Consider the following 13,602-nt stretch of genomic DNA (forward strand, 5'->3'; position numbering starts at 1 on the left):
TCGATAACCGTTCGTGGCGGTTTATTTCTTTTTTGGTATTTATTGGGTGTGCAGGCTCTTGTCTAATCACTTCATTGCTTTGCCCCAATTTCGGTTTTCACCAGGTATTTTCTCTTCTTTCTCTGTTTCCTCTGTTTCTTTACTTCGTTGTTTTTCTTTTTGTTTTGCGATGGGTGGTCATGTGAAAGTGGTGTTTGCTGGGGTGGATGAGGGTGTGAAAAAGCCTAACTTGGTGGCGCAGAACGTCTTCCCTGCTAAGGATGTCTATCCTTCTACCATCACGAAAGAGGAAGTTCAGAACATCGCTGCTATTGCGCGATTCCCTGATGGGGTTGTGGTGAAAATCCCATCTTCTAGGGAGAGGGCTGATTGGACTGCCCCTGGTTGGGTGTGTTTCTTCGAGTATCCCTTTGTAATTGGGCATACTTTCCCTTTTTCTGCTCTTGTTCGTCAATTTCTTTCTAGGGTTAGGGTTTCACCTTGTCAGTTATTGCCCCAAACTTGGAGGGTTTTGCGAATTTTGGATTTGCTAAGTGCAAAATTGGGTATAGAGCTTGATGTAAGGGACTTGTGTTATCCTTACACTATTAGGACCAGTGGTAAGGGTCGGGTTGGTCTTCGTTTGAAGGATGGTGTTGGTCCTTTGGTGACTGACTTGGAGAAGGCGTTTGATAAGAAGTGGTATCACAAGTTCTTCTTTGTGAGGATTGACTCATTGGGTGATGATTGTGATTTTTTGATTGACACTGTTGAGGCTGAAGGTATTTTGTTTTCTTATTCTCCTATGTTCTGCTCTCCTTCTTTGTTGATTTGGGCTTATTTGCTTGATGGTTGCAGTGAGTAAATTGAAGCAGCGTTCTCAATCTCTGTCCCTGGTAGACAAGTTGTACGAGTAGAGTGTGGACGAGAGATCTTTCATCAAGTTGACGCAATCAGAGGCGGTTATCCAGATCAGGTCTTTGGACGATTCTGATTCTGAGTAGAAAGTTGCCCCAACTATGTCTCAAGGTATGTTCTTCTTTTTTCCTTTTCTGTTTGTGGTTTTTGTTGTGTTGTTCCCTGTGGATGTGTCCTGTTGCAAATTTGTTTTGCCTTTGTTAAAGATTTATTTAGCTCTTAATTTGTTTGTCCTCTCTGAGGTGGTTATGTATTTTGTTGAGTATGTCTGTTGTGTTCCCTGTTACATTCCCTTTTGAATTCTGCCATGTTCCTTGTAGATACTTCGAGGTCACTAAGGTCTCATGACCTTCTTAGCTCATCTTCCCTTCTGGGCCGCCTTAAACATCGCTCTTCTCCTCCAACTACTGAGGTTGTTCCTCTTAATACGGTGGCTCCAAAGAGCGGTGCTCCTCCGCCTCCACCTCGTACTGGCCTTAAGAGGAAGCTGGGGGTGCCTATTGATGTTGATGCTGCTGATTTCTCTTTTTATTCCTTGGCTCCGCATGTGGACACCTTACTGTTTCCGTCCTTCAAGGATCGCCAATCTTCGCAGACCTTTGCTGATCTTTCTCAGGAGGCTGTTGTGCAGTCTTTCTAGGTATGGTATACTCCGAAAAAAAACAGAAATTTAATAAACATGGTTAAAATCGGATTGCGCATTCCTTACTTGATTTCGTGTTCTGCAGAGCCTGCAGCCTTGCTTGGGCGTACTGGGCAAAGTGTCTGAGTTTACTCGAGCGTGTGAGGCTATGAAGAAGGAGCGTGATGCTCTTTCTGATAAGTACAAGGCTGCTACTGAGGCTTTGAAGGCTGAACGTGCTAGGCACAGGGACTGCATGGATGAACGTGATAGGCTGAAAAGGACCTTGAAGGAGGCTGGGAACGAGGCTGTTGATGCTGCAGCGTATTACTTTGGGAAAGCTCGTCTTGAAATGATGGAGGAATTTCAGCAAGGAAAACATGAGGCCTGGGATTATGAGGCTGACAAGGCTGTTTTTGAGGTTGCATTTCCTGTAGGGACTGCTGCTCCTGGCACATTGTTGCTGAGCTATGCTGATGAGGAAGTGAATTCTCCTCACAACACCGATGTTAGGGATGTCCCAGAGAGTACGAAGCCTGTTGCTGAGGAAGTGGTCCCTGCTGACAACATGGATGAGAATTAGTTTCAATGGTGCTGTGTCACCTTTAAAAATTTGTTAGATTTGAAGGATGTTTGTTTTTACTGCCTTAGTGCAGTTGGATAATTTGTTTTGTCTTTGTGCTACATTTCTGTAGCTGGATAATTTGTTTGTTTTGTTGCTCTGCAACTAAGTATTTATGTCTCCTTTTTGCTATGTTGATCTGTATTTATGTTTCTTATTGTATCATTGCTGTCTTATAATCGTATTGCAGTCGTATTGCAGTTGTATTACAGTTGTATTACAGTTGTAATATGAATGTAGTGTTGCTTACATGTGTTTGCTTGCTCTGCGAGGATAGTTGGTTTGTTCCTTGTAGGGATGGTTAACCTTTGCTCTGTGATGGTCTGTTGTGCTTTTGCCTAGTAGTGTAGGTAATGTTCCTTGCAAAACAGAATAAGGTGAGGGGTGGCCGTGGGTTTCCCCAACGGCCCTCCGATGCCAAAGTCAGTACTCGTAATGATCATAAATTGAATTGACAAAGTATGAGTAAAGAGGAGTACCTTTCGTGCTGATTTTGGCTGTTGGAGATTTTTGTGTTTTTCTTCTTCTTTTTTTTTTTTTTGGTAAAAAAGACAGAATTGAAATGATAACTACATACCTTCGCTTCTTCAAAAATGATATAGCTTTAAGTGTGTTGCATTCCAGCTTCGCTGTACTTCTTTTCCTTCTGCATTTCTGAGTCTGTAAGCTCCATTACCTACTACCTTAATGATCTCGTAGGGTCTTTCCCAGTTGGGTGCTTGCTTCCCTGCGTTAACTTCCTTGGTGTTTTCGTATACCTTTCTGAGAACCCAATCTCCTAGTTTGAAGACTTTTGTTCTGACATTCTTATTAAAAGATCTTGCTACTTCTTGCTGGTATGCTGCCATCCTCATTTGTGCATCTTCTCTAAGTTCTTCTATTGTATCTAGGTTGTGGATTAATTCTGCTTGGTTTCTTTCTTCTATCATTAACCCATACCTTGATGTGGGGACTTCTACCTCTGTTGGGATCACTGCTTCACATCCGTACACCAATGAGAATGGAGTGTGTCCTGTAGCGCCTTTTGGAGTTGTTCTATCTGCCCACAGTATGTTGGGTAGTTCGTCTGCCCATTTCCCTTTGGCTCCTTCTAGCCTTTTCTTCATGTTGCCTATAAGGACTTTGTTGCTTGATTCTGCCTGTCCATTTGCTTGTGGGTATCTAGGTGTAGATGTGATGAGGGAGATGTTCCATTCCTTACAGAATTTGGTGGTCTTATTGCTGATGAATTGGGATCCATTGTCTGTAATGATCTCTGCTGGTACTCCGAATCTACTTAGAATGTTTCTTTTTATAAACGAGATGACATGCTTATCCTTGATTTCCTTGTATGCTTCTGCTTCGATCCATTTTGAAAAGTAGTCTGTCATTGCTAAGAAGTATATTCTCTGTCCTGATGATGGAGGCAGCTTTACTATATTCATTCCCCACTTCATAAATGGCCAAGGTGTCAATGTTGGATGTAACTCTTCTGATGGCCTGTGTGTCAAGGGTGCGTGCTTTTGGCATGCTAGGCATTTCTTGGCGAACCCTGCTGCGTCCTTTCTCATGCTGGGCTAGTAGTATCCCATTCTGAGTGCTCTGTTGGCTAGGTTTCTTCCTCCGGAATGATTTCCACACTCTCCGCTGTGTAAGGATTGTAGGACTTGATGAGCTTCTTTTTCTTCTAGGCATCGTAGGAAAGGTCCTTCTGCAGATTTTTTGAAGAGTACATTGTTGATTAGACAGTACTTGGAGGCTTTCTGGGCAAACGCTTGAGCTGCTACCTTCCCTGTTGGTTTTGTCTTGCCCAAGAGGTATTCTTTCAATGGTGCTGTCCAGCTGTTGTCTTCCTCTTTTGTAAGGTTTGTTTGAACTTCGTAAACACTCATTGTTGATTCTTTCTCTATGGCTGGAAAGAGTACGTGCACTAGAGGGATAGTTCCAAATTCCTCTGGGTTGATGTTTGATCCCAAGTTTGCCAGGGCGTCTGCTTCAGTGTTCAAGTTTCTGGGTACTTGTTCTATTTTGAATTCCTTGAACTCTTTAATGAGCTTCTTTGCGACTTCCAGGTAAGCTATCATTCTGGCGTCTTTTGCTGCATACTCCCCGTTGATTTGGTTTACCCTGAGCAAGGAGTCTGAAATTATTTCTAGATGTTGTATCTTCATATCCTTTGCAACGGTTAATCCTGTGACTATTGCTTCATATTCAGCTTCATTATTGGTAGCTTTGAAGTTGCACCTTATTGCCTGTGCTATCTTGTCTCCTTGTAGCTTCATTATGAGTCGTGTGATAATACAGGCCCAATAGTATCTTTGTTTTTATCCTTTATAGAAGCCAACTCTTCCTTCCCTATTATTTCATTCACTTTACTTTAAGATAAAAGAGCGCGAAAAAATTGTAATTTTCAACAACCCTTCTACAATCGACGGCCAGCACAATGGTAGACAACCTTTCTATGTTGTGCATTGAGCAAATGTTTCTTTGCTCAACCCACAATTTGAGTGTCAAACAAACTCATCGCCTTCGATCCAGGGCAAAGAATAAAGAACCCTCGATAAAAAAAAAAAAAATCAAACCTGGAACCTTTAGAATCCGAAAACTTGTCAAGTGAATCAAGCTTAGTGATAGTGATATACTTCGTTGTCCTCATATATAAAGAAAATACGCATATACAAGCTTTGTAGCCCAATTAAAACTTAGTGCAACATAGCTGTAACGTGTAGCCCATACTTGTGATTGTGCCATGAAAACGAAATTTATTGCCCAAATACAAATTTAAGTGACAAAAACATATTGACCCACAAAACCTACACATTTGCAACGACATACCTTCCATAGCCTGATAGCCCTAAATATTATTTATCATCGAAAACTAGTGTTTAGTTCAAATGATGCTCCTCATATTACATGATTGATGGCTGAGTTATCTTTTAAATTGTTGATAACTACTCCCTTCATTTTTAAATACTTCTTTTTTTTTTTTGAGAAAATTCGTTTTTAAATACTTGCTCTACTTTTCCATGTGCGAAAGAATAAAAAATTGCAAAAAGCAAAAGTAGTTGAGAAAATGGGAGGTTATAGAATATGAAATTTATATAATATGATTTATTTTGACTCCACCAGGTGAGAGAAATAAATTAAATATTGTAAAAGCTTTCTAAATGAAAGGAAATCGAGCAAGTATTTAAAAAGAATCCGAAAAAAAAAAGTGGAGCAAGTATTTAAAATAGAGGGAGTATCTTAGTATGTTTTGATTCGAACAATATTATTGAAAAAAAAAAACAATATTCTATTTTCTCCGTTTTTTATAGATGCATTACAATCTATACATGAAAGTTTCGATTTAGATACATCACTTTTCCTTTTTATCAATAAATTCTCTTTATCTTTTTTCTTATATCATTTGAGCCCACTTTATTTTATTATTATTTTTTTCTCTATCTCGCTTTACTATAAAAATTGTTTAGGAATTCGCAATTTGAAAATAATAAATGTAATAAAAAGGAAATGGAAGAAGCAAGTTAAATCTAAAGTAAATGCTTAATTGTTTGAAATTATAATGTCATTAGAGTATTTTGTCTCAAAACTTTAACTTGTCATCAAGGAAATCACCAAATAAGTGAAGACCTAACGACACGTTTGGTTAGCGGTTATAGATAGTGAAAATGGTAGTGTATCAATTTGCAAATTTGTAGAGAAAATTGTATAGTATATCAGTGGTGTGTGAGGTCATTTTTAAGCTCTCATGTTCCTCGTAAAATTTCATTACTATCCATTACCAAATGTAATGGATTTCATTACCATGATATTGAGTATGAGTAAGTGAGTAATACATACCCAATACCCACAAATATATTACCATTCACTTAATTTATAACCGTTAAACAACTAAATGGGTTTTAATACTTACTCTGTTTTTTTTTAGTTTCTACACTTTTCTATTTTGAAAATTTTTAATTAGTTGCAATACTTTTCATTTTTGACTTTTCTTTCTCTCTATCTCTCTCTTACCCGCATGGGTTCTTCTTATTCTTCTCTCTATCTCTCTCCTCTTAAAAAATTTTCTAGGAGTATGTGAAAATAAAAGTTTAACAACTAAAAAAATGACGGAAGTCGTACCAATTTAAAAAAAAAAAAAAAAAAAAAAAAAAAAAAAAAAAAAAAAAAAACTGACTTATTTAAATGGAGTAGGAAAACGTAGCTAACGAAAATTTGAAATGGTTAGATGCAATTTTTATTCCTAAATGGTTATACAGATTTTGTTGAGCATTTACAGTATATGTAATTGGCCCAAATGATGTGATATGTTACTACTGTTTTAGGGTAAGGTCACACGTGACATACATACTTGCTTGTTATCGTTTTTTATTTCATTATTGATACCAATTAGTATATTTGCCATTGATATAGCATCATGGGTTGATATTCAACCATTTGTCATAAAAATTGCCCACTAATAAAAAATCTAAGTTGGAACAAACAATATTAGAACACATTGGCATATCAATAAAGACAAATAAAAGCTATAAAACCACCTGATAAGTGGCCCTTAATTGCGTGGGAAAAAGACTTGAGCTTTTGTTCCGTTGTCTCCTTGGAACACCCTACCATTAAATGGAATCACTCCCAACATATGAACAAATTATTTGGGATGTTTTAGGGTTTCCATTTCATGTTACTTCATAGTTTTTAGCTACTAGATTATATTGTAATGTCCTATTCATCATCCATACTCGCATGTTTATTAAAAATATTTATTTGGATCAAATTGATTTTCATTGATTAATACTTATATATTTACAATATAAGTGATATTTCTATTATAAAATATAATGTCAAATAATGTGCAATTAACCACCAATTATCAATTTTAGAGCAAAATATAAGAAAAACAATATATATGTTAGATTTTTTTTATATGAAACAATTATATATGTAATGCATCTTAAATCAGCAAGTAAAATTATTCGTGCGAAATTTGAATTGAATTTAATATTGAGGATTAATAGCACATTGGACAAATTGAATAATATGATACATTTGAAAATTGTGGATTAAATTACACACCTATAGTAAAATAATATCAAACATAAAAATTAGGAAAAATTGAAACTAATAATCCCACCTTTGACATTTCTGCTCAAAACAATCCCACCTTTGAATAATCTCAAAATAATCCTACCTTTAACCTCCATCTTCTCAAAACAAACCTTTTTACCGAAAACCTGTTATACAGGTTAATTTTTATTTTTTTTAATAATTTTTTCTTTATTCTCTCTCTTCCCACCTCACCATCTTCATCTTTGGATAATCCACCATGACCACCACCTACCCTCCATGACCACCACCACATTGCAACCCAAAATTCTTACCCATGTTGCTCCTAACGAACTGAATTGAACCTCCATGATGGCTTCTTCCCAAAAACCCCACTCATCGGACGATCTGACGCCCCCACCCTGAATTGGCGGAGACCCACCAACACCATTAAATAAAACCATGCTGAAAATTCTCACTCACAAAGGCACGCACATTACCCACCTCCACCCTCATCCCTTCCCACCAGATTCCCACGCCGCCGCCGAACCAAAAAGTCCACCCCCACCAGACCCCGAAAATCGGTGCATCGAACCAAGAACCCCACCCTAGTTCGAAACCCAACTCACTGAAGTGAACCCCACCCCATTTTCGAAACACTTACACACCGAACCGAAGTCCACTTCCCACCAATGGAGTTGTTGTCGACTGGGAAGGCGGGGTTGTGGGGATTGTTCCGGCAGATTGTCTAGGTGTAGAACTGGAAGGACATTTTTTTTTAGTTTAAAATTATTTTTAATTTTGTTTTTTAAATAATTAATAAAGGATAATTAAAATGAGACATGTGGCAAATTACCCATTCAACCAGTTACTGATTTGACAAACCAGTCAAGGGACTGTTTTGAGCAGATGGGGTGCAAAGGTGGGATTGTTTTGAAATTATTCAAAGGTGGGATTGTTTTGAGCAAAAATGAAAAAGGTGGGATTATTAGTTTCCATTTTTCCTAAAAATTATGTTTGTATTTTTTTACAAAATTTATCGTTCGACTGAACCCGTTCTCGTTTTGGATCTGCGTTCATGAAATTCAAATCTCCAACATTCTTTGCATTTAAACTATGTAACTAAAACTAAGGTTGGATCAACTAACATTGGAGAGTATATGTGAATATATCTTTCGGTTATGTGAATATTTTTTTTTATTCCTAAACTTTTGTAAATTAGATAAGCATAGTGAGTGTTTGGCAAAGTAGTGGTTAGGGTAGCTTTTAGTGGTGGAGGTAGATTTTATGAAAAGTTAGATAAATTAGTTTTTGAAATTAGAGGTAGGTTTTGAGGTGGCTGTTGAAAATTTAATCTATAATTTTAAAAATAAAATATTGATTTTTATATGTAACAGCTAGTCAACCGCTACTTTATCGAACACTCATATCTAAATTATTTATCTTCACAACTAATAGCTTATTGACAGCTAGCAGTTACCTACACAGCTAACAACTACCTCTCAAGCTACAACTACCTTCACAGCTATATTTTTCCGAACACGCCCATAGTTTCTGTTCCTTAGAATTAGGCGTTGAATATAATATTGTACTCCTTAGTTTTAGTCTAACAACATATTGTATTTTGTGTATATATATATATATATATATATATAGCAATCCTTTGAGGAATTATTTCTATTACCTATGTTGATTTTAAGGTCATGATTAGGGCTGTTCATCGGTCCAAGACCGCACCGGACCGACTCAGATTGGACCGAAAATCAAAAATTAGAATTTTAAGAACCGAAGACCGGACCGATTAAGTTAAGACCGAACCCGGACCGGACCGAAAGAACCGGTCCAAAATCTGGACCGGGCCGCTTTGGACCAATTTAAGAATTTTTTTTAAAAGAAAACTAAATTTTTTATAAAGTTTAGGAAAGCACAAAAAAAGTATTGGAAAAACTATATTGTAACGTCATTTTTACGTCTTTTTTGTATGTTTAGTGCAAAAAAGCTTATAAATTTAAAGTTTCTAAGCTTATTAAGGATAATTTTAACCATTATTTAAGGTTTCACACATATTTTTAATAAAAAAAATTGGTCCGGTCCAAAACCAGTTTTTATAGGGTTTTGGACCGGACCGAAGACCGGAAAAATGAATTTTAAGACCTGAAGACCGGACCGAATTACCGGTCCATTTTTTTGGTCCGGACCGATTTATGAACACCCCTAGTCATGATTTTGTATTTTAAAGGTAGGCTAAATATTTGTTTACACACGAGATTTATCCAATTTGCAAATAACATTTATGATAATTTATAGCATCATAACAGTACACGTTTTAATCCTCTACAAATTGCAAAATATATTTATTGCATATGTTTGATACCTAAATTGTAAATAAAAACATTAGTAAAAAATGGAAGAGTATTTAATATTTTTTTTCTATTTATTATATAGTTTTTATATTCAATTGGTCTTGTATGGACCAGATCTACAATAAATTATTGTAGACCCAAAATTTGACACTTTCAAATAATATAATCACATTCTGGATGATATAATCACTTTTTTTAGATGATATAATTATCTTTTTGTGAGTCATATTTTGAATTATATAATTTCATATTAAACCATTTAATGAAATTATATAATTATCTTTAGGATGATAAAATTTAAAAATCATGTTTTGAAATGATGTAATTTACTATTTGATATTTTTTATAATGATAAATTTATTTTTTGAGCTGTACATTTACATAACAGTTTCAAAATGATATAATCACTTTTGTAGTAATATAATCACATCTCGTATGATATAATCACATTTGTATGGTATACAAGAAGGTTGGGTCTACAATAAGTTATTGTAGACCGAGTCTATTCTAGTCTTTGTATTTTACATTATATATATTTTTATAATTTGTAAAATATGAACTATATCGCTTCTAAACTATTAAAATAGTAATGAATAGCTAATTTGTAAAATAGTGTTGAATGAATGAACTATATATACTCCACAATATATATATTTATTGAAAGTCTTTAATAGGATTAGTAGTCCAATTTGAATAATAACTATCCTCTCAACAAAAAATAAAGTAACATGTACCAAATTATACAATAAAATTTTAAAAGTATCGGTCTAACAATCATGAACATTTTACCGTTATATATTGAGTCGAGAAGAAAGCAAAAGAAAATGATTTATAATTCACATGAAATATATATATATATATATATATATATATATATATATATATATATATATATATATATATATATATATATATATATATATATATATATATATATATATATATATTTAATACCTCAGAGCAAGAGACCAAGAGGTAAAGGTTTTTTTTTTTTTTATTATTATTTTTTTAAGACATCGACATAATTTAATTGTGATAAAATTTTAATTAATAATTTGGTGTTCATACATGTTTTTTTTTTTTTTTTTATAATACATTTTTACAAAGAAAATACTATAATGTTCAAATTTCTTAAAAGCACACACAAAAAAAAAAAAAAATCATAATTATTACAAAATAGATAAATGAAATTAAAAAATAGATAAATGATTTATAATTAATTTTAGAATTTAAAATAATCAAAATCAACCTATAAAAATTAGTATAATGGTAGGTTGACTACCATAAAATTATCCATTATTTTTTTAAAACATGGAGACAGTAGTTTGTCCTCGACTTTTAATTAGTTGAAAATTTTGTTTTAAAAGTACATTTGTATCTATGTTTTAAGAAAATTAAACAAATATCGTGTTTTGTTAGCGTGCTATATACACAATCCTTATCACACTGAACCAATTTGAATAAGTTTTAAGCTTTATTTAAATTGTCTTAATTACGAATTGAATTGAAACTCTCTTCTTTCGTATCTAGATTATACCGAATATCTAAATATCTCTCAAGCTAAATAATGTACTCGTTCAAGAAATCGGATCACCTCGATCTATTTAATAACCACACAATAAAGAGTTACATAAATAAAAATCAATTGTAGACTACTTGTAATTATACGAAATAACTATGCTTATTAATTTACATGAACATTTTACATCTTAAAAGCTAAAAAATAAAAAATCTTCAAATCAAGTATATATAGTTATATACCAATCAAAAGAGACGTCAAATAATGCCATTTTCTTAGCCTTTTTGTTTCTTATATGATTTTTATCATTTCTCTTTTGGGTTACAAAAGGCTAAATTGGAGACATACTCCTTACTCTCTCACTCTCCTCCGTTCATGGCGATTCAACCTATATATCATCATTACAAATGACAAAATAAGATTTGCACCAAAATATAAATGCCAAAAAAGATTTTATATTTAATTATTTTTCTAAAAAAAATGGAAGGTGGTAAAATTTGCCACAAATTCCGCATTGCAAAGCCCACGTAAATAAACAAAGAACCATAAAATATGGTGACATGATGGATTAAATTATGGTTATTATTTGCTTTTGTTTTTTTTTTTTTCTTTCTTTCTTTTCTTTATATTTTTTGTGATGAAAATTTTTGCTATTGCATGATGCTACTTATGGAAGATTCTACACCAAAATAAAAGCCACAAAAATATCCGTACGTACAACAATGGCAAAATTGATGATAAGTTTGCCATGCAAACTAACGTGAAGATGCTTTCTAATTTTGTCTACTCTTTTTTGGTTTTATCTTTTAACTTTCTTCAACCATAAACTTTTTGTGTTGCTACATTGCTTTGTTTTTATGGCTTATTTTTACCTATATATCTATCAACTTTTATTTCCTTTGTAGAGTGATTATATATGATCCATAAACAAATTAATAAATGAAAAATAATACAAACAATAATATATACTAACTCTATTTCTGAAAATTCTTTACATTTTTTGTTTCCCTCCATCTCTTAATTTTTTTATCCCATAATATGTAAGTGGTGCATCTTTTCACTCATGTCCTTTTACTTTAAACGTGCAATTATTTTCGTACCCTATATTATACCATATAAGTAACCACATTAGAATTATCTCTTTAATTAACTTATAATTTGTTAGTAAACGTAAATGTTAAGTTATTTCATAATAAGATGTTTTTTGGGTAGAAACAAGGTGTAAATCACTCCATTTTATAAATTAAAGATGAAGAAAAAATGCAAATAAAAATATGCCTTCTTAGGAAAGGATGTTCTAGAAGAATATAGTGTATTATAGATTTATAAATTTGACCTTACATTATACAAAGTATATGTTTATGTATTAATTTATAATGACATCACATCATGTATCAATCATCAAACTAATTAGCAATTTTTTTCTGAAAATGGAAACAAAATTTGTGACTATTGAAAATTTGTAGTTAAGCTAGTTAGCTAAGTAGGCACGATTGAAACATTGAATAGGTAGGCAAATGGGCATATAAATTATGAAGTATTCTCATGCAAAATTAGTATATAGGACCACGAGGGTTTCACATGCACCGGGGACCAAAAATTGACCGTAAACTTCTCAACCCGAACCACCCATTTTATATCTCAATCAATGGTCATCATATATGACACGTTCAAATTATTATATCCCCATTTATAGACTCTTGTTTTTCACTATTTTCTCTTTTAATATGTGGTAGAATTCCGTTTCATATTAGTTGATAGGTTTTGACTTTGACACTATTACATAACAATAATGCCTTTTGTGATTTATATTATGAAAAAAAAAAATAATTAAATGAAGAAAGTCGTTTTCAGTTTCGTGCAATATTCACAATTGTTTATGGAGTACAATTGATCGAATTGTGAAATGTTAGAGTAATCGTGCTAATAAATAAAATATATCCAAAGCATAATTAAAGAATGAGTAATAGACATTAAAAGTTGAGGATTTGGAAAGTTGTAGTAGGTGCATCAAAACTTCCAATCGGGAATTTTAATAGGTCAGGGTTTCTTTAATTCAACTGATTTTCATTAATTTGCACAAATTATACTGGGCATGTTCTCATACGTTGAAATTCAGTTCAGCTCAGCTCAGCTCGGTTCAGTTCAGTTCAACTCAGCTCCTAATTTCCTTCTCTTATAAAATTTTCAGTTCAGTTCAGTTCAGTTCAGTTTAATTTAGCTCAGTTCAGTCAATGAGAACAGGCCCGTACTATTCTGAACTTGACTGAACTTACATGATGAACTTATTAGAACCTGGCCTACTTAGGTAATAATTGAATTAGCAAATCTTATCAACCTATAGTAGATCTTATCTTAATTATTTCAACTTATTAATTAGTTCTTATTTGAACACATTTTCTCAAAATAAGTAAAAATAAAACTCTGAATATAAAATTCTACTTCAGATTTACCACTTATCTAAACTTAGTTTATTTTAAATTGATCACGAGTATCCTTTATATATTATCTGAACTTATTTTTCATATACATATCTTTTTGAATTTATTTTTTTGTT

The 13,602-nt window shown here is 33.3% G+C and overlaps 1 protein-coding gene across 1 annotated transcript; it reads right to left on the reverse strand.

Moving 5' to 3' along the window:
• Window positions 1-3,697: 3,697 nt before the first annotated feature.
• On the reverse strand, window positions 3,698-4,291 carry LOC145557903 (uncharacterized). The gene has a single exon (XM_081619081.1). It carries the CDS (start codon window positions 4,289-4,291, stop codon window positions 3,698-3,700), a length of 594 nt encoding a protein of 197 aa, XP_081475207.1.
• Window positions 4,292-13,602: the final 9,311 nt, after the last annotated feature.

This window comes from Chenopodium album, chromosome 9, assembly GCF_948465745.1.
Source record: "Chenopodium album chromosome 9, dcCheAlbu1.1, whole genome shotgun sequence".
Lineage (NCBI taxonomy): Eukaryota > Viridiplantae > Streptophyta > Magnoliopsida > Caryophyllales > Amaranthaceae > Chenopodium > Chenopodium album.

Coding starts and splice junctions, on each gene's coding strand:
- LOC145557903 (XM_081619081.1), bottom strand. CDS start 4,291: ATGAAGATACAACATCTAGAAATAATTTCAGACTCCTTGCTCAGGGTA.